Below are 22,725 nucleotides of genomic sequence, written 5' to 3'. Positions count from 1 at the left end.
AAAGAGGAGAGATTGGGACAGAGGTGATACATTCAAAATTGAGGTCTGTCCTTCAGTTTTCAGAATGGGCGTATTTATGTGATGATGGATTTAACTAGTGGCTTCTAAGAGGGTGTATCTGTTGAAATGAAGGGCTTCTAAAGTTTTCGGATGGAGGTGGAACAAGAAAAACACAGCAGTCACTAATTTCTCTGTTCCTGTTCCTGCTGTCAGTGGTAAAATATAGGAATGTCCAAAATATCTAAAGGACAGAGGGGACATACATCTCTCCTGGGCAATTCTTTGTCTGTGAACAGATAGGTTTAAACTCACATGCCCATTGTGCAGTCTTTTTCAGTTTTACTGTTTTATCATTAATTGCTATTTTTCCTTATAACCCCTTCTAAACTAAGTAATGGGAATCTCACATTGTTCATTCAAATAATTTCTACATACCTTTCACATCACTTCTAGCACCTATACACCAGTTGTGTTTGTGGTCTGTTATTTTTAACCCCTTTGAAAGTCTGTTCATTGCCACCCTGTGTGTAAAGTCAGAAACCAGGGAGTCTAAATCGATGAGATACTGGGGAGCAACATCCTCAGGGCAGAGCAGCTGCTGGGCAGGCACAGCACTTCTGTCAGCAGCTACAGAAACCCACATCCCTGCAAACTCCATAAACACCAATGGTTGTGCTGAGATGCTCCCAGAAGCTTTGGAGATAGATGGGAGCAAGAAGAGAGATGGCAGTCATAATCCCTTCCTAGTCTAGCCTTGCACACCTATTTCATTGTGCTGTACATGGGCGAGAGGAAGGAAGATCCTGGACAGGCAGAAAATGTCATTTACTTGTAGTGTAAGTTAGAGCATACCTTGCAGCGAAATGATAAAACATTTTCTTGTATTCTTTCGGGGCAAAGTAAAAAAAATGCCTTAAGAATGGGATGGGGCTGTCTTTAAATTATTGTGTAATACTTCTTAACCAAGTTATAAGTAATGTACCCAAATCACACAGTCTCCTTTCCATTTACTTGCAAAGATCTAGGAATGTTTATATTTTACAGAAAGCCCAAATTGTAGTTAATCAGTCTGTTGGTGTTATAGGTCCCCTTTTATCCCCAGTGGATTGCAATTAGGTATCTGTCTACAGTCTGTAAAAAATGTTAACTGGGCTAAAACTGGAGTCCCTAAAATTGAGTAGGCTCAGAGAAATCCCTGCCAGCACAAGGTTTTTCTTTGCTCTGGAACAAAGGGACAGCTCACAACTTCTATCAACTCACTTTCCTTGGTGGTGCTGTGGAGACTTGCATGGTTTTATCAGTTATTCTGAAAACTGAGTTTGCAAAATCTTGACAGGTAAGGATATGCATTAAAAATCACTAGGATTAAGTGTTGCTTTTTAATACTTTTGAGATGTTTGATACTTCTATAGCAGAGCTTAACTTATCTGACCCTTCTTCATGATGCTGTCTTGCGTTATCTAGGGAGCTCACTTCAGTGTTTTGATCGTGTTTGTTAACTGATATTGGAAGTTTTTGTAAAATGAAAAGAGGATTGCAAGGCGAATGTTCTTGCTTTGTACCACTCTCATCTCTTTTACCAGAGGTCAGACTGCTTCTGCTGCCCCCACGTCCTTCCCATTTAGAATAGAGGAAGTTAAAGCCTCTTTTGCCCTTGAGGATGAGTTCAAAATCCCTCTGTCCCCGATAATCCTTATGCTTGCCACCGCTTTGTTATCACTCCCAGTACTTGAAGACAGCACTGTAAGTTGTCCAGGGAAGGGAGCTGGAAGATCCAAAGCAAAATGGCAATGCCCATGCTAAGATTTTACTCAGTTCTCTCAAACAGAAACATCAGAGGCCAGTATGTTCTCCAGTAGAATCAAGCCAGATCACCAAGTGAGGCTGACAAGTTTGAAATCAACAATTTCAGAAGTTCCTGTAGGTTACTTTGTCATAAAACTATTTTAGATAAAATTGAGAACAAGTGTCTGTAAGAACCAGAGGAAATGGTTCAGGTCATAGATGTATGGTTAAAAAGTATCACCATGCCTTTCCAAAAAGTGGGAAAATTATACCCAAAACAACATGGAATTACTGCTCTTGTTCAGATCACTCTCAATTAGACATTTGGAAAAAAAAAAAAATAAACAAAAAAAAATCACCCTTCCTTTTACTGTTAAATCCAAGCAGTATGATGTAATGGTTGAAAAGTATGAATAATTCTTTCAGTGCTTCCAGTGACTGTTGAGGAAGGAAACTTCTGATAACAGCGAGCCCTCCTGACTGGCACCACAACCAAAGGCAGATCCAGGGACAGCAGATGAGTCTAGGCTTCTGCTGCTTGTGACAGATGAAGCTGGCTGAGTTTCTACACTCTGTGTTATTTAGGAAGTCACATCAAATTATCCCAACAACCCCTTCTGGCCTTCCTGGCTTGATTTTATGTAGGTGCTCACAACAAGCCAGCCTGTCCCAAGGCTGCTGAGTGGGGAAGAGGGCTTGGCTGGCTCACTGGGCTTTGGAGGAGACCCTGAGCAAGGACAGTGGTTGCTCCCTCACCCTGTCAGTGGGAAGTCTGGCGAGGAATTCCAGCCACCAGCAAGAAAAAGAATATTTGGGTGAATTTCCTACTGTCTGATGGAGCTCATTCCTTTCTAGATACTGTTAAATCATTCTTGACAGGGATGACTTATCCTCAGGGCTCCTAAAAATGCTTCCGACAAGTAACCTTTTTTGGTACTGGAATGCACTGAATTTTCCCAAGCATCGTGCATCTTTGAAGTATTTCCTGTTAGGAAAGTATGCTTATGCTTTCTTCAAGATCCTCATCCCTGCTTTTCTAAATTGCACAGGATGAATGCTGTGCTATGCCATAAGTACACAAAGTGGATTATTTGGAAGTCCAGCAAGCACTTTTTTAAATCACTGTTGACTTGTGTCTTTTACTACACACACTTTTACTGCATTTCCGTTTTCCTTATGGCTTAGTCTACTGTAATATCGACTCTCAACACGTGAGGGAAGAGAAGGGACTTTCTCTTATCCTTCACAAAATCTTGGAAGCAGAGAAAAAGGGTAACTTGTCCACAGACAATTTTACATCCATGTTTCATCCAATACCCTGGTATTTGGAAATTTCTAAACCTTCCTCCAGCATCTTCCTATACACATGAAAGCAAAAGATACATTGTCAACTCTAAATGTTTCCTTATATTAAGTAAACAAATGAAAAGGTGTCATTAGTCCCTGACTTTGCCTCTTATTGCTGAGCATTGAAATGTACCTGCTGCCTGAAGGGTGAGAGCAAACCCCTTCCAGTCTAACAGAGAACTGCTCTGTAACACCCACCTTGCAATATGTACAACAGTGATGGGTAGCTTTTATTTCCTGATAATGTACCAGAAACATGCTCCCAGTTACAAGAGAAATAATAGCGAGAGCATACGGGAAACCTTATTCCCTTTCCTAATAACAAATACAGTGGAAATGCACTTTATAATACCACAGACATATTTGTTTATGATGCACATAAATCTTGGGATATGTTATTGGGAAGACACATGCAGAGCTTTTATATTAAAGAATTCAGAGTCTGCAGCTGAACCTTTTTTTTTAAGAAGAATGTATTATTATTATTATTATTATTATTATTATTATTATTATTAACCATGCGGAGCATAGCCTCACCAGTTCACACTATGCCTGCAGCTCCATTAAAGATTTTCTAATTTAAGAAGATTCTAGAGTATTTAGTCTATATTAATTATAGAGACATATAGATTAAAGTTTATTTTTCCATGTATGTTCAATTAATTTCCAACTATTTGTGCTAATTTGTTGACATACCTATAGTAAACATTATTATGAAGGAAATTTTTGGTCTTCACAGCCTTTAGGGATTAAATATTACTGGAAAATAGAGAGACTGTAGTCCTGATGCAGGGTCTGCTTTGATACTCCCTGTGTAGCAGACCTACAACCTCCCTATGGCACAACCCCTTCCTTATCTGTGATCCTTGTGTTTCTTTTCTCCTCATACATTCACAGCAATAAAACAGGCAGAAGCAGCAGCTCTGTCTTCTCTTCTTTGCCAATAACTATTTTATCTGTGCTTATCACTACAGGAGAGAAGGTGAGGGGAGCAACCATGCACCCCAAGGGTGACCAGCTGGGGCCTCCTCCCTCTCCAAAGCCCCAACATCTCAGCTGCAGCTGCTCTCACAGAGAATATTTCTGAGGTCAAATCCTCTCAATATTGAAATCAATATCAAAACTTCTCTTAACTAAAACGATCCTGATCTTGGCTTTGTGTCTACACTATTAATGAGCAGGCTAATGTACAGACCTGCAGGCTTCTGAGGAGTTTAAAACTCCAGGGAATGGAAAATTATACTGAAATTTACCCTGTTAAAACAATTGGACCCCAACCAAAAAAGCACTTGTGCTTTCAAGAATTGCTGACACTTTTAAGAGCCAATATTTCATGGGTTTCAGGGAAGGAAAGCAAATATGGTATGCTGTCAAAAATGTGAATTCATACATTCTTTATACAGCCTTTACTTGAAAGTCTGAGTTTTTGGGGAGAAAAAAACCCATAGGTCCTTGAAGCCTGTGACTTTGATTCAATCTGATTCAATCCATGCTGTTCAAGTATATTATTGAGACAACTTTTCTAAGTTGCTTATTGTTGATATTTTGGGTTTAGTATGTAATGTAAAAGTTACATTAACAATTCTGGCTTTTGCTTAAAATGAAGAGGTAGTAAGGAACTCAATTATCAATTTCCTGGGATATTTTCATATTTAAAAGCCTCTCAGCAGAGAGAATTATTTGAATTTTTTAATTTTCTGGGAGATCAGCAATACCAAATCTACATTTAATTAGGGACTTTTGGATTTAAAAATTATTCTTCAAACTGCCCACTTTTCCTTCAGCCTGCCAGAGTAAGTGAGCTGGCAGAATGTAATTTTGTTTAAATCACCTGCTGGTGGAACATTTTTCACTTAATAAATCAATATTTTGCTATGGGAAACTGTTTCACTGCAGCAGTCCAGTTGATTGAGTAACAGGAATATGAACTTCATTTTCCCCTGTCTTGCCACTTTGCTGCTTTGGAAGGATTTTTCACCCATTTAGTCCAAAGATAAACGGCTAACAAGTTGGAAGGAAAGGAAACTAAAATTCTAACCTCTAAATCTTTGAATTTCATCATACTTTCATCAGAAAACATTGCAAAGATGGTACTACTTTAAATACATGTAATTTGTGATTTTTAAAAAGTAAATGCAAAAATGTTAATTAAATGTCTATATAAATCAAAAAATTAAACTTTTTTGGATAACTATTTCGGCCTTCTCCAATCAGAAATGTTAAAAATAGCATGGATGTCATGTGCTAGAGAAGCTGAGTGTTTATTGCACCATAGATCCCACTTCTGTTTGAGTGTTGTCTGGGTGGAAAAATGAACAGTAGAATAAAAGAGTGCTGATAATATGAAGAAAGAACAAAAATGTAGAAAAGTGAGTAAGGCTTACAGATACTTCGAGAAACTGTCAGGCCTTGGTAAATGGTATTTATAATTTGTGCTCATGTAGGGACTGACCAAAAAAAAAAGAAACTAACCTCTGTGGCTTTATTTCTTCAGTAAACGATCTTATCAGAGATTATCAGTACAGTGATGTTTTGTTAACACAGTGTATTTGGGGACAAGGAAGCATTAGTTTCATTCAAGTGAAAGTTAAAGCAGCCAGTCACTGTTTGTGTTTTTCTAAAACGAGCCAGAGGTGGGATAATACCTTTACTGTTCAAATTCAGTGGCCACAGAAAGGCACAGATTATTGTAAACCTTGCTAGTCTGCTAGATCTTATTGCTCATTGGACAAAAAAGGAGATTTTTTTTTAATGGAATCCAGGATTTAGGACGAAAAAAAACCAAATTAGGAAAAACATAGAGCTTCTCTCAACTTTATGTAATCTAAATTTGTTTAAATTGAATTTAAAATAAAAAATGGAATTTAAACTTGTTGAAAGCACTTTCTTCCCAAACTGTATCCATGTGTAGTTTAAGGCATCCACAGAAAAATGCTTGTGAGCTCCGTGGACTTGGATGACAGACCTGGGTATGAAAAGTCTGGCCTCTAAACAGGCAGAGTCACTCTTAAAGAAACTCTCAGATTTGAGGGACACCACATTGCCTTAGCAGTCTTTCTGTGCCAACCATAACTTGAAATGGAGGAGCTTTTTATCATATGCTATACTAATGCTGGAGTTTTAAATTGGGAAACTTTAAAACATGCAGCATGTTGGAATAAATCAAATCCCACTGTGCAAAAATACTGTTCAGGACCAGAGTGTTTTTATGTTGGTTTGGAGAAAGTTGTGAATGACTTATTTTATTTATTTATTTATTTTTTTGTTAATTTTGAAAACAAAGTTCTATTAAGGACAAAAAAGTTGTTTGTTGGTGGGTTTTTTGCGTGTGTGTTTTTCTGTGTGGTGGTGGTGAAGTTTGTTTGTTTGTTTTTTCATTCTGGCATTTGTTGAGAAAAAAATCTTAACCTTTATAAAATATTATGTATAAAATATTGTAGCTGTTGAAATGATAATTTATCATACTTAGTTTCTCGACTATAATTTTAGAATTTTTGCCCACATTAAATGACATGTTTAAATCAGTAAATAGTCTCACATGACACCAAAGAATTCTAGCAATTAAAAAAAAAAAAAAATTATATGTCGTGGAACTAGTAAGGGTTTTTTTAAATGCCATATTCAATAGGAAAAAAAGAACGGGAAAGAAATATGATTTTTGTAAATGAAAAGACATTTATACTGGAAGGCCCTATGCAAATTAATCGCATGGGCCGTTAGAAACCTTGATTTTAGGACCATTGTTTGTTCTGGCACTGATAGAAGGATAATTGTAAGAAGAAGTATTACTTCATTAGGACAATGTTTCCAAAATAAGAGGTTGCCACCACAATAAAAATGTAATGCGTGGAGACTTCTCCTGTGGGTAATGATGGTCTGTGGGCAGTACCCTTCAAATTGCTTTTACTTCTTGTCTATAAGAAAATCTCTGGAGAAACATTGCTTTGTGCATTTGGCCCATAAGGAGTGGAGTTTTATTTCTCTTGCCACTTGTATTTCTGTAATAATTGTGTTTTCTGCCTGCAGAAAGTGAACACAGTCAGATACAAAGTGTTGCCACATCCATGTACAATCCCTGGAAAAGGGTACCACTGTGCATTCAGAACAGGTGTTGTGAAAGGGACATGTAGATATTAGTGCTAATAAATGTAGGGATAAGACACTTAAAGCCACGAAATGAAAGTGAAGGATAAGCTAAAACTGGTGTTGGCCTCCCACTGAATTGGGAATAACAGCAATGAAGAAGTAGGGGGTTTTACTGGAGAACCTTGTTGCTGCCGGTGTGTGTGCGGCAATAAACCAACAGGAGCTCTGCAGGCCTGGCAAGTGAGCGATCTGTAGTGGCAGCAAAAAGGCTTGAAAGCAGCGAGTGTACCTCTTGGTGACTGGCTTCCAAGTAGTAGTGTAGCAAAAAACTGTCTCTGCAACTGGAATCAGGGGTGCCTTGTATAGCGAAGTGGGGGTTTCCATCAGAGACACGTTAGCATTTAACCCCCACCAGGTGTTTCCAGGCATGCATGCATCATACAACAACAACAAAAAAAAAATAAACCGATCTCATAAAATTCCTAAACAAGGGTAGTCTGGGGGTCAGTGGAAGGGGAAGATTTTTCAGGAAGGTCCCAGTAGCATAGTGTCCGTATTTTCATTGTTTTGTAACTTCTGCAAGCATGGGAAGTTTCATGGGTGCTGCAAACTGCTAACCCCAAATAATGTCAGTACTGTACTGTGTCTTGGTACGAATCTTTCCAATCAACCCTAGTATGGAAACAACATAGGAAATTGAAAAAGGCTTTATCATTACGGCTGTGAGGACTGCTCTGCTCTCTAAGCATGGAGAATGGTCTGTCTCTTCTGAGACAATGGCAGTGGCATGTTCCTGTGGCATTTGGTAGTAGAGAACAAAGCGATCTCCCACATATTTCTGGTTCAGACTCCTATATAACTTGACAATGACAAAAAACCACTAGAACCAGCTGAAACCATAACGTGTTGGAACTTAACAACACAGATGAATGGATCAGCATTCAGTGCTGCTGGTGCAGTGCTAAGCTGGTGTGTACAGATGTTGGCTTTATCCAGGAGACAGGCATCTAGAGTGCCAACCACTTGCAGTTTCTTACCATCATCCTTTGAAAAGCAGAACCATACTGCATTGCCACAGCGTCTGGTATAAAGCAGGAGACTAATAGACACAATTTGATGCCTAAAATGGCCAAATGTGCACACATTTGCAGGAAATGGCATTAGGGCTATGAAAAGCAGGTAGCAAACCTTCACCAGAGATCCATTAAACAGTAGCAAATAATGCATTTGGTAGTCTTGGTTTCAAGGTGAAGAACTTTGATTTGTGTCCCCACAAAAGGCTGGAGAGTTGCCATGCCAATGGTCATAGGTTAAAAACTGACAGTCCGTGAGGTCTAACTGGTCAGGATCTGATGGAAAACCACAATGCATCATTATAGCATTTTATTGCAGCCAGCACTTTCACGGCAAACCCTGAATGCTTTGCACATTTTTAATTCGTTTGCTTATCCAGTCCACATGGACACAGAATATTATCTGGTGACATCAACATAAAGGGCAAGATGTTTTTCTCAGCAAATTTGATTCTTTGTGTTTGTGCTTATGATCATTGCAAAAAAAAACCCAATAAACTCTCTGATGCACAGAAAACTCCTTCGGTGGTGAAATAACTGTATCAAACTGTCACAATTACAAATGCTCAATGGAATAATTCATTTTTGTTTATTTATTAAAGTAGATGCACACAGACCATGTGAAATTTCCTAAATAAACAGTTTCCTGCAAAGTGAATCTCTGTAGACAAATCAATGTGTTTGTATGCAAAGCACCATTCCCCAGCAAACTCTGCTGAAAGCAATATTTGACTCATTCTAACTATTCCGAGCAATACATGACTCATGTTGAATAATGGAGTGAGAAAGATATTTGTTCTTATGTCTCTGTAAAAATATTTGGGCTCTGTATATGTCCAGAGGAAAAGGAAACCCTTATGGAAAGTGCCCAGCCCTATGGGGAAAGTCTACATCTTCCTGTAGATGAATACGCAGCTCACTACAAGCAATGGTCACATCCTCCATTCTGATCAATGGCATTATTTTTTTCTGAAATGAAGCAGGAGGATTCACTTGAAGATTATTCTATTATCTCATATCGCAATCTGCTTGTGATTTATAAGTTTTAAAGTTTCACATGATGGTACGTGATGTTTACATTCAGGAATGGCAATTAATGGACAGTGTCCATCTACTAGAAAGCAGGTTTGCACTTGAAAGGGACACTGAGCTCAGTGTTTGAGGTGCAGCTCTTTCTGGACTCTTATTCCGCCCTCTGCATAAGCTGGAATTTCATAACTTTTGCTTAATTACCCTTGCACTATTCTACCTCTATGGAAAGAAGACAAATGGAGATGTATAACGTTAGAATTAGAAGTATTAAATGAAGGGGTTTATGGCCATATTAATAGAAGAGACAAAGAAGATCACCAACTTCAGTTTGTATGGGTGTATATGTATATATGTTTATGTACATATAGATGTCTAAGAATTTAAAACCAGGCATAAATGAATTGTTGTTTTCATAATACATTTTGATACAGAGGTGCCTAGGTGATGATTACAAAATATTTTCAGTTTCAAAATTCTCTTTTTCTCTTTGAGATCTTCTCTGTTCTCTCATCTGCTTGCCCATCCTTCTACCCTTTTTCTGAGCATTTTAAAAGTATTTGAATAATGCTAATGATATTAAATTGAGCTTTTGCTCAGTTGTTTCTTCTGCTCAAATTTGGATGACAAAGGCATATTTGAAGTTACTTAAGTAACACTGCTACCAAAGTAGCTGCATTATACATGACATTCATTGTAATGTGTTCGCTGCTGCATCAAGTGCTTTCAAGTCAATAATTAGGACTGCTCTTTAAGTCTGTGTTGGCTACCCATTCTAGAAGGTATTTGATAATTTCATAGAGTGTTATTTTTCTATACAAGAAGCAATTGTTATAGCTCCTTTTAAACTAATATGCATTGTTTTAAAACTCAGGTTAATATAGCCCTCTTGAGAGGCTGATATAAAGCAGCCAATTTTTTAGCTCCTATGGGTTCCCTAAATGTTATGAATATGTTTTGAATTAAATTAAATTAAGCTAAGTTAAATGGAGTACCACATATACCCTGGAAATATCCTTCAGTATGACACAACCTATGACTTCAGAATTATTTTGGAGAAGGTATTTGAGAAATCAATAAAAATCCAGGAAATCAGTAGAAGTGAAAACAAAATAATGTGTCACAAGACAATGATACAAGCACTAGATAATGCATATTTTCTGAATTAGACCAATAAGTAAAAAACTTTTTTTTTTTCTTTCTTTGTAAGAGATCAAACCATTTGTAATAAATCTGTGGTGCTTGTACAAACACCAACAAATTACACTGCTTGGAATCTTGTAATACTGCAGACAGAAAAACCCAATATGTCCTCTGCAACAGGAGAACACTGAGAGAGTTTTCAAACGTTGAGGAAAATCTTGCTTAGACCACGTGATAGAGGTAGCCTTGTAATGTGCAGGACACATAGAAGAAGGAACATTATTATCTAAACTGATGTCATGACAGAGCTAGAAAATTAGAGTCACCAGAATTTGCTTTCTGACAGGACTGTATAAAACACTGTCCAGACCTACTGTATCTTTATTGGGAAACCTGGAAAATAAGAGAACCCCAAATCTATTATAATTCAGGCAGGGTACTCAGACAAACAGTCAATTCTCAAGGCTGCCAAGGAGAAAAATAAATGTTTTGCTGGTGGCAAAGGATTTTTTTTTTTTTTTAAATAATATCAGTATTGAAATTCTGAATGAAAGAGCAGTTGTGTTTTTTTTTTGTTTTTTTTTTTTTTTTTAAAAAAAAGACCCCAAAACCCCAAGAGTAGAAGTATGAAACATTTTGTGTGATGCGTCTTGACAAGGCACTTGAGCAGTATTCAACACTCAAATTATTGCAGAAAGAATTGGGTGATTAAAGAGAAGTGAACAAGGAAAATATTGAATGATCTGTCATCTCTACTGAAGCAGAATAGAGTAGACACTCCCATCTTAAAAAGATTGTTTGATTATTAAATTTTTCTTATAATGTGTTCTCAGCTGCTTTTTAAATTCATTTTTAAAGTCTTTAAGACCATCCAAAAATGGGAAGTCCAGAATTTCTGTTCATTGTGTCCTTCACTGCTGCTCTCAAGTGATTTAAAAGGTGACAAGAGTAAGACAGCCTATAATGGCCAGCACTTGGCTACCTCCTCTAACTTGCTCTGCTCACACAGCTTCCATTCTTAGTTTCTCCCTGTATTGTCTATTGATGCGGTTACTTTACTGGCAGGAGCTTATTATTATAAAAAGTCTATAGGGGTAACTGTTGTATCTCACATTACTAGCAAGGAAGCAATTGTTGTTCACAGCTTCTGCTGAAGGAAAAAGCCACAGATGATTTTTTTGTTTTTTTTTAAATATATATATATATTTGTTTCTAATTCCTATTTCTAGCACCAGGAGTTTCAATTTTTTTGCAAGCACTGGGGATTTTAGAGGCTGATACTGAGTACATTTGGATCTAACCGGATTCAGATTTAGTTATTTGGTTGCTGTAACTTCCATCATAATCTTCCCTAAAGCTGCATGTGAGTACAGTAAGAGTACAGGAGATCAGGATATCCAGAGAAACTCTTCAGAAACTTGAGTTATAATCCTCCCTGACTCTTAATTCTAGTCTTGACCACTGCTGACAAATTTCTACAGAAACCTGGGTATCTTCTGTGACTCTACAAGTCAAATTCTGTGATGGGATGCAGAAATGTGTTATTGTCCTTTCTTAAATAAGTGGTACCTTAGCCACATGCCCATCTTGAGTCTGTACCACCAACCCCAAAAAAAAGGAGCCCAGCAGAACTGAAGTAGGAAAGAACATTGATCTACAACAGTTTATTGAATTCCTTCTTTCAAAGAGCATTTAGACTTTGCATGGTTAGGGTTTGCAGACAGCATCGCGGAGAGTTTTGCCCACTCACAGCTTCATACTGACTATCATTCTGCCACACCTGGTGATGTGGCCCAGACATTTCTAATTATTCCACCTGAAAGCAATTGTACCTGCAGAAAGATCAGAAAAAGCATATGCTGGAGAGATTCAGTTATTGAGTTCAGCCTCCCACTGAATCAATTTGGAATTATCAGAAAAGACGCAATCCAAAGTGAATTCTGGTTTTTAAAATACAAAAACGAGCAAGAAATCACACCTTTTAAGTGTTCAAGGCATGTTAATGATGGTGAAGGTCAAAGACAAAGTGCAGACTTGTGGAACCGAGGAGGTGTCAGAGACTACTGTAATTCTTATTTCCACTGAAGTAAGTGGACTGAAGCTTAGGGTGGAAGAATGGTGGAGAATGCAGACGGGCTGTTCGGTGCTGCAAGGAAAAAGAGGGACTGCAGTCAGCAGTGACACAAAGGACACTCCCAAGCACTGCTCCATCGTTCTACAGTATCTCAGAAAGCACAAGGATGCTCCTGCCCTTATGGTAGCAATTGAGGGCACACAGAAAAGGGAAGCGTGGCTTTTAGAGAAAGGGGCTTTGCTATACGATGCTGCTGGCAATTTCTCTTTGATTACCAGTTCCAGCTGGCAGAGTGGGGGAAGAGAGGGAAGCAGGTGGCTCCTGAGAGGGTCCACCTGGAAGAAGGCTATAGAAGGGAAGCCATGCTACAGTACAAGCCCTACATTTAAAAAAACAAGGGTAGAAAGTAAAAGGCTAATGCTTTTTTGGTTTATGTATTTGTTATTAAAAAGAGCCTTAGCATATACTATGATCTTGCAGGGTTGGGCTTTTTTTGTGTGTGTTTTGAGTTAACAATAACTCGCAGAAAAGCAAGCATGTCTGTGAAAGGTGTTGAAAAAGCCCTGATTGCTGCATTGAGCTTTTCCTGGATGAGTACATATTATACTAGCTCATACTATAGCAACAAAATAATAAAAAAGAGAAAGAGTTTAGGAAGTTCTTACTACCTGTTTGAGTAATGTAGCTCTGTCTGTGCTCAGTGAGAAGGAAGATTTAAAGGTAATTTTTTTTTTTTTTCTGTCAATTTCAGATACAGTTTAACCAGACATTTTCAGTTCTTTTTGCTGACAGCAGTGATCTTGGATTTGTTGTGTGGCCAGGAAACCATATAATGTGCAAGTACATGAATTCAGTAATTCTGCCAAGTAACTGGTAAGTTCTGGAGTCTTTCACCTTCTAAAATCAAGCAGTGAGATAATATATTGGCAGGAGGGAAAGGGAGAAATTCATTTGCAGAGGCTTGCAGGGCTCAAGATAGATCTCCACAAAGCTCAGGAAAATAGCTTTCTGTGGCTCTGCTGAGTTCCTGTTTAATTACTTAGGCAGATGTGACCTTGCACAACTTCTATAATACAAGAGACTAGGAGATCTTTTGTGGCAAACAGAGCCCATAATAACTCTCTTCTCTCGTATCTGTTTCTCTAGCTGACGCCACCCCTCATAAAACTCTATCTATATATACTTATCCCTGAAGCACCTAATTAAGAAATGGTTTTGTGAGCGAATAAAAACATTTGAGTCACAGGAAGTAATTACACAGGATTGTGTTACTTGTCTGATTACTGTTACGTATGAACACTGTTATCAGAAGACTCATTTTTAGTCATGTGTCCCTTGGGCTGGCAGTTATTATACATTCAGTCACTGGAAGACTGGAAGAGGTTGAACAGAGTAATGTTATTTAGTTGTTTGAGGTTTTTTGTGTTTGCTTGTTAGTTTTTGTAGTATGGTTTAGAAAGTGTGTAACTGTTCATTACGGTGTTCTGGTTTGCATCTGGTATTCCAATGTGTATAGAAGCATTCCCAAGGGATGCAGGTGTGCATGGCACCTCAGAAGAGCCTAACAGGGAATCCTGTATAACTGTAAAATAAATCTATGCTGCTTGTATTAAAAAACTCAAAGAACTGAAGGAACTGGAGAAGTAGGGAGGTGACATAATGCAGTGCATTGTACTGTGTTAGGAAATTGTTTAGTTACAATCCCTGGTGATGTGGTGGGGGGGGTTTGCCTTTTTTGTTGTTGTTGTGGTGTTGTTGTTTGTTTGTGATTTTTTTTTGTTTGCTTTGTTTTAAAAAGTCTGTATAAATAACAAAAAAGTTATATTAGTTGCACTATATGGGACAGGATGAAATGTGTTTTGAGGTGCATGACATTATGAATGTGGCCTGTGGGGGGTTGGTTTGTTTGTTTTGTGCTAAGTAGACATGTGATATGACGTTCAGGAAAGAAAGGAAATGGTCCAAATTCTGCCACATTCTTGTTGAACAATTTACAGAGCCTGTGCTAATTTAGCTAGCTATCCAAGCCATTCCCACGTCCATCCTTATAATGCACCCACAGGACAAGCACAACCTACCTCAAAATTTCATGGTGTCTCTGTGTGTCAGAAACACCATTGCACCTGCCATGAAAACACAGCCCTCTCTGAGCAGCTGGCCACAGCAGCTGCTTCAAAATGCATGGCACCACTTTGACATTGCTTAAATATTGGCCTTTTAAATATTGTTTCCCTTTGCTATTTTGCCTTTCAAGCAAAGAAGCTGCTCAGCCTTACAGGGTGAAGGCTGGCCCACTGGTTCCTAATTGCCTCTTCCCCCAAGTGACTTGGGAGATTGTACTCTGAGTTGCTGTAATTATCCTTTACTGTAAACGAACCAAAGTACACTCTGATTTTGGTGTTATGTTCATTAGCAAGCATCCTCTTTTGAATGTTAATGTATTCTGGGAACATCCAGCATATAAGAATGGACTGATTTGTGTAGCATTTGTGAAGTACCCTGAGGATCAAATCGTTACTGAGTAACTGATTTGAAATGAAATGCACTGCTTTAAGTATGGAGTATCAATGGATGGTCAAATTGCAGAGTGGCTTTACATATGAACATAATCTAAAAGGGAGATAAACTTCTTATTGTCCTCAAAAGAGTGCTTGATGGAAAGGCTGGTTCTGAGCTTGTACCTGCAAAAGATTTCTCCCGTGGTCAGTGTTCATGACATGACTTCTTGTTTAAGGTGAAGAGGAAATTTATCCCATGAGTGGCACTGCTGGTGGTTTTGTGATGGAAATGGGCTGCTAATTTAGCACTTGAGAAATGCGGGAAGAATGAAAGCTTCCCTTCATATCTTAACTCAAACATAATATGAAAAAAGTAGACTCACCACACATACCTTTAACGAAACAATTTTTTAAAAAATTCTGGATCCTAGCTTTCCTTTATTATTTTCAACGTATTCAGCAGTGTGGATTGCTTGGTTTTCAGATAGGTAAATGTGTGACAACATATAAAAGTGATGCTGAATGCTTTTAACAGCTTCGGTTCTACCATCCAGCTCCTACTCAAGCCCCTGGATCAGGAGTTTCCTTCTGTGTCTCCTATAATGAGCAACGAAACATGGCTGCTCTGCCAGGCACGGGTGGAAAGGTCTGCCTAGTAAGGTTGCTAATTTCTGGATAGTGAAGGAAGTGACTTGGCTTTTTTCTGCCTAGTGAGATTATTGAGTCAAAAGTACAATTTGAATTTCCAAGTGACTCTGTGGGCACTCTTATTAGAGTAGCAGGGGCTTTCAAACTGATGTAGAATAATAAACTTCCTTAGCAGAGCAAACCACATCAGAAAAAGACACTCAAACATGTGCAAGTGGAAAGCTGTTGCTGAAAAACTTGTTCCACAACTGGCTTTTCAGTCAATTTCCTCTTGTATACAAGCCTTTTCTTGGAGCATTTTACTATATATTTCCAGAGAGAGAGCGAGCACTTGATCATTGAGCTTGTGCAGAGTGTTCAGATCTCAAGATGCCAGACACTTGGAGTGCTTGGTGCTAGAAAACAGTCCGGATGAGCATTTGTATACCTGGTTTGGCTAATATAATAGAATTACTTGAACATTCCTGATGTGCAAAATTGTTCTAATTGTATATAAAACTGCTGCTTTTGCTTGGTATTTCAATATCTCTCTTATTCATCTGCCTCCTCATCCAGATCATTATAGAAGTTGTAGGAATGGAAATAAACATTAAGGAACAAAATAGAAATCTGTGTTTAAAAACAAAAGACTTGCTTATGAAAGCATTGGGGTATTCAAAGGGAAAAAAAAAAAAACACCCTTTAGAATAAAGGCTTGAGACTATGATGTTGCATGCTTAGGAATTTCAATGTATCTCTGAATATGACAATTCCTATATGTGGAAAATTGCAAGGAAATAACTGTCGTGCTATTGAGTTCTGTCTATTTCTCCCAAGTTTCACACATCTTTGAAAATTACTCTGAACAATTCTAATGGCATCCCTGCATACTATAGACTATGAAAATAAGTTTAAAAGAGCCTCCAAAGAATAGTCTGGGAGCTTTTCACCATATCAGATAGTTACGTCTTTTGCTAAAGTGTAGGTTATGCTTCCATCCTGTCACTGGTAACTTTAAATACTTATCTGCTAGTCTGCTAATCAAAGTTATCCTCTTAGTTCTTGTAAGTCAAACTGGGACTGCAAAATTTTCATGGCCCTTCTTTTTTTTTTCCTTTGTTCTTTTTTTTCTCTTTTTAAATTTAGTGATAAATAGGAGAGATTTAAAAAGGCAAACATCTTCTATTCTGTCTACTTCTCAGAAATAGTGGAAGAAAGAAAACAGAAAATGTCTATAAATGGCATTTATAGGCATGCTACTACAGGTGTATGTCTAGCTGCATATAGGGAAAAACAAATTAATGCAGTATAGGACTTGTATTGTTACCTAAAAGTTTGGATTTCTCAGCAGCAAACTTGTTCCAAGAACAGAGATCCTTTTATTTTAAGAAAGATCTGTGTTGCATGAGGTATAACAAGTCTCCTTTGCTACCCAGGTACTCAGGATGAAGCCTTTGAGCAGGACCTATATAAGAAAGAGGCAGCCAGTACATTCACTACATGCATTATTGTATGAGGCCACCTTTATGTATCAAAGTATATACACGTACATGAATTCATCTCTGTATGCGTGTGGGTAGATAGACTTTTAAAGTAATCTCAGGTTATGGTTTCTGTATCTGCTAGCTACACTTGCACAATTCCAGCCTTTACCAGGAAATGCAACCTGCCACCTTTTTCACAAATTGTCTCTTTTAAAATACTCATTTGTGCATACATGTATCTGAGATGGTATTACCCGATGCTTGCCTTACCTTCACATCGTCAGTGTTCATCCTTGTTCCCTCCTTCCCAACAAAGATGTCATCTATGTCAACCAGAATGTACCTATCCAAGGACAGCCTTAGCTTATTCCCCGACAGGAAAGAGATGGCATCAATAAAGATCAGTTTGTGCAACCAGAATGCCAGGTTGTTTCCAAACAGAACTCTTTGTATGCCATCATGAAGCCCCAAGTCTTGGACAACGGTTGCATACAGAGCAGCCTTTGGCAATGCTGTAGGAGGTGGTCTGGAGGTCTGCAGTTCAGTTAAAAGCACAGGTTGATAGGTGGAATGATTAAACTGGAAAACTGTCCAGTCTTCACCGGGCAGTGGACCTTTCTCAACTCTTGGTGCTTTGGTGATGCGCAGCAGGGGAGACTGAGGGTTTACCACACAGTCTTTGAGGGCTACATTATTGTAAAGATGTAATGGCAATCCTTTCAGTTTTGTACTTGGGGAACTGTTCTCATTGGCTTTATGAAAACCAATTATGCTAACACTGTATTCCACACAGTATTTTTCCAGAAGCTCTCTATTCCATGAGTCCATGGATACATACTTTAAAATATTCTCATATATAACAATTGTGTATTTTCCTCTTCCATTGTCTGTGAGAGGGGGAATATCCCCCTTGGCTGGTGCGATGACCATGTGGTATTGAAATCTGCTGGACTCAAGGATGGCTATGATGTCTTGCCCGAGCTGGGAGTATTGGCTTTCCACGAACAGGAGGACAGTGGGATCAGTTTTAGATGGATCGATTGGCTTGGCAGTCTTCAGCTCCATGGACCTGTAAGGTAGAAACTTGAGATCTTCACACTCTGCTTCTCCGGTGGTTTCCACAAGTGCCATTTCCTGCTTGTAGCCAGTGTAGAGGTAATAGGCAGAAATGATGATACTTGCTAAGCAGAAGGTTGCCAGGAGAATGACCAGCGTTCTGAAACTTCTATGGAGCTTCACGGTTAGATTCATCTTAAGCGGGACTTCCAACTCCTGTTGTACTTGCTGCTTTTTTGATTCTCTCTTCCTAAAGTGCCATAGTAACGAGGAGATGCAGAGGTGCTGATTCCTCTTCTGAGATGTTCATGTGACCATTGCAGTGCATTTATGAAGCTGTCGGGGAGGTTATAAAGCTGTTGGAGTGGGAAGTCAAAGGATCCGGAAAGCTAAATTGAAAGAGGTTTTCTCAGAATGCAGCAGCTGCCAATAATCAGTGAAGAGGACTCTTAACATTATCTGCAACAAGAAGTAAAAGAAGAGTAAATAAAATAAAATCCATGAAGCAATTAAAACCAAACATTAATAAAGACAGTGATTGATAGTGGTAATCTGAGTTACGAGGGAAGTTTATGAACAGTTCAAGGAGCACTTAGTGTTACTTCCTTTCTTGATGTATTAAGATAAGTTGCATTAAACAGTTCTCCCATATTCTCAGGGTATAAAAATAAAGTATAAAAATAACTTTTTGAGGACATGTATCTCTTCATTTATGGGAAATTCGTATCTAAAAGGCTTCATTGAAATTACAAATGGGAGTGACTGAAGATTATAGGGCAAAATTAGGACAAAGTAAATATTTGTTAAATATTGGGCTCCACATCAAACTCATACTTTTGCAGATAAGTATTTTGAAGGGGATAACCAATTCTGTATTGGACTGTGAAACTAATGACGGCAACTTGAGAGACATGAGAAGACTTTGAAGTGACATTTGCAGGACTTCTTTCTCTCCAGTTTCTATTTTGTACTTTGGATTTACAGTCTGTTTAAGGACCATCTGGAACGAGAAAAATTATGCATATGTATTTTTCCAAGTGAACAAGTAGGCCACTAAAACTACAGGGTGCACCTGTGCATGTCCTGCCTCTGTTCTCCCAGTGGTGAACAGGGGATGGCACGGGGCAAAAACAGCATTGGAGCTGCTGACCCACAAAGGAGCAGTCCAGTGAGTGTCGGGTGGCCATGCAGATGTGTACCCTGGGCTGTGGCACCTCTGGCTAAAGGACTGGGGCTTCAGTCCATCCTGCCTGGGCTGTGTGACTGAAGCATGAGGTGCTCAAACCAGACAGCTTGGCCAGCTCTGAAGTCCTTGTGAAGTTCATGGTAGTTCTACCTAAGCTAATGAAAATTTATTGTTGCTAACAATAAACCATGTGACTCACAAGCAATTAAAGCTACCTAAATAAATAGGCCATGCTGTTCTATGGATTTAAATAGGAATTAACATCTTTCTGAATTATTTATATTGTTTGCCTACCGGAACCATGTGAGACTGTAAACAATGGATGAGTTTTGAACTGCAAGAATGAAACACCCTTTCCAGGCAGATACTTGTCAGTTGACATGTCCTTCTCCATTAACTTCCATTATGATTTTCAGTTTTATTCTGAAAACTATTAATTAATCTTTAACCTAATTTCTAAAACTAGAAAAAGCTTGTAAGAAAGGTATTTTTGTTTATATTTTATATTTAATGACTCTGGCGTACAGTTCTAAGAAACTGACTGATTGTGTCAGTTCAGGATCTTAAAAATGTTAGTGAAAAGGTTTAATTCTGTTTTAAACGCCTCATACACGACTCTCCCAGTATTAGAGTACCATACCGCTTTTGGGAGCTTATCAAGCAATGAACATAATGCTGAGGTAATTGTGAATTAATAGGTCTATTGCTCATGAGTGGCTTGTTCCTTCTCTGGCAGTTGAGAGAGCGGGAGTTGTTGCTGAGGCCATTTGTGAGTTTGCCAGATTCAGGTTTTCGTCTGCTTTACCTTTCTCAATTGGAAGCTTTCTTGGAAATTCATACTGCTGTATGGTGGGCTGCTCCACCAGGGACCCTGATGAGTACATGGCAATTGACAAAAAAGGTGAACAAGGAGGGTGGTTTGTCCATGGACAGACGTGGGAAGTGAACAGAAGTGAGAAAAATCTTCTATATTTAGTGATGTATGAAAGAAGAAATGCAAAAGTAATCTCAGCTATTGCTAGGAAATTAAAATAATTCTGATGAGTATTTGCCCCACTTTGGTGCTTTCCTTGTTCTGCAGTTATGTCTGCTTGTCAGGATCTTGCTTTTTATTAAACCTTCAATTAAGATTTTACCAAAAGATAAAACTGGATCAAGTGAAGCATTCTCTGTGAGACTGCATTTCAGTTTTGGTGACGTTGATGAGTCACTCAGCCCGATGCTGAGGGTTTATCGGATGAGGAGAATTGGTCTCCGTGGAAAGAACAGCCTTGCTGCGTGCGTAATCTGCCCACAAAACAGCTAATTGCAACAAGCTTTAGTTTTGTTAGCATCAGATATGCAGGTATCTTGGAAGCAGTAATTAAAAACCCCTCTTGGACTCTGCATCCTCTGCTTGCTTTCGGCACTAGAGGGCAATATTTTCTCGCTTTTCGGCAGACAGCACCTGCTCTCACTTGGACTCAGAGCCCTGCCTGCGGTCAGGCTCTTTCTGGAAGGGTCTCGGAAAAATTAGAGCAGTCAAAACACCTTGCTTAAGACTCTTGTGGTCAATAAATTAATAAATAAAAGGATTCCTATTATAAGAAATCTACTGCTGAATCACACTGAATGCTTACCAAATGTCTCAGTGTACATCTATAGCACAAAGGAATAGCACAAAAGGAGACCCAGAATTGCACATTTTTCCTCACTGCTCTGTCCTGCTGGATCTCCCAGGTACTGGTATCATCAGCTGCCAAAATAACATGTTTTGCGAACTGTATCTTTGCTGCTACCCTATCTTGTATTACTCAAAGATGAGAAGTCCTTAACTTTCTGCTAGACAAAATACAAATACAGTCTTCATCCCAAATTATTTGATCCAAATAATATTGGTAAAATCTTTTCCAGTTAAAATATTAGCAAACAGGCTTAATGGAAACTAGCACATCTGTTTTGTTGCACATGTAATAGGTGCAAGTATTTACTCCGATCTAGCTGTGTAAGTAATAGACTAGGTAAGGAATTAAAACTTGCATATGAAAACCTGGCATTGGAGTAGATCCCCTTTTTAGTTTGTGCATTGTGTTTGAACTGCTCTGTTGAACTGATTATACAGTTCAGTAAAAAAAAGCTATGAAGTAATTAAAGTTTATGAAAATAAATCAGCTATATTAGCCATTAGTGGGACATTTTCCAAGGCATAATTGGAAGTTAACTGCCATTTGTGCCTTTGAAACTCTCCCCCTTAAAGTTCAGCAGCTTCACATTCACTCAGAAATTCAAATATCTTTGGAGTATTTATGGGCTATATTAATTTGAAAAAAAAAAATTGAAAATGGGCCATATTTCATGATTAACATTACTAATGTAGCTTCATTTTAGAAACGAGTGTTTGAGGTCACAGTATCACAGTATCACAGTATGGGATTGGAAGGGACCTCGAAAGATCATCCAGTCCAATCCCCCTGCTGGAGCAGGAACGCCTGGGTGAGGTCGCACAGAAACGTGTCCAGGCGGGTTTGAATGTGTCCAGGGAAGGAGACTCCACAACCTCCCTGGGCAGCCTGTTCCAGTGTCTGTCACCCTCACTGAGAAGAAGTTTCTTCTCAAATTTAAGTGGAACCTCTTGTGTTCCAGCTTGATCCCATTATTCCTTGTCCTATCATTGTTTGCCACTGAGAAGAGCCTGGCTCCATTCTCATGGCACTCATCCTTTATATATTTATAAACATTAATAAGGTCCTGTGGTCACTGGTCAGAATTCATTGACTCTTCAAGGGTAGAGTCTAAAGTTGTGTGCATTTGATCAAGGAATCCAGGTTACATTCATCCAGATCTTCAATCTTTTGTATAGCCAGCTTCCTAGATGTGGTGCTGTTCCCCAGGCAGAGCAGAAATCTGCAATGTAACTGTTGTGATGCTCTATCCATCTGCAGGAACTGTAATTTTTTCTTCAATTCAGGCAACCAAAGAAAAAAAGAAGTTTAAAAATTGCTGCTGCCTTGCTAAATATTACCTCCTGCTTTCCCTACAAATGGATTTGATTGATGATCAAAGCATACTGATTTTGAAAAATGATTGGTTAGGAGGCTAGGACTCAGCTATTTAAGACCAATAGCACAATAGTGAAAAGAGCCTCTTATTAATACAGCTTATTAACACTGCATCAGGAATTAAAGCTGATTGTCTCATGATCCAGTTACTATACACAGAGCTTCTCACAGCGCTTAGTGATTTAACAAGCATCTTGACCAAATTAGGTGCAACTAATCAGTGGGGGAATACAGGCACTGCAGAAAACAGTTACATTTTGCAAAGGTAGCTGTTAATTGCCAATGAGGCATAGCTGAAA

At 38.6% G+C, this 22,725-nt stretch overlaps 1 protein-coding gene across 2 annotated transcripts in view; it reads right to left on the bottom strand.

Moving 5' to 3' along the window:
* Positions 1–22,725, bottom strand: part of NDST4 (N-deacetylase and N-sulfotransferase 4) — a 109,821-nt gene that overhangs the window by 74,853 nt on the left and 12,243 nt on the right. For both annotated transcript variants that reach the window (XM_065837321.2, XM_065837320.2), the window contains exon 2: positions 17,417–18,661. In XM_065837321.2, coding sequence (XP_065693393.2) covers positions 17,417–18,397 — 981 coding nt within the window. In that variant the 5' untranslated portion in view covers positions 18,398–18,661. The remainder of the gene's footprint in view (positions 1–17,416; positions 18,662–22,725) is intronic.

The sequence above is a fragment of the Patagioenas fasciata genome, chromosome 4 (assembly GCF_037038585.1).
Source record: "Patagioenas fasciata isolate bPatFas1 chromosome 4, bPatFas1.hap1, whole genome shotgun sequence".
Lineage (NCBI taxonomy): Eukaryota > Metazoa > Chordata > Aves > Columbiformes > Columbidae > Patagioenas > Patagioenas fasciata.
The sequence above is the reverse complement of the archived record's forward strand: the minus strand, read 5'-3'. Positions and strand labels throughout refer to the sequence as shown.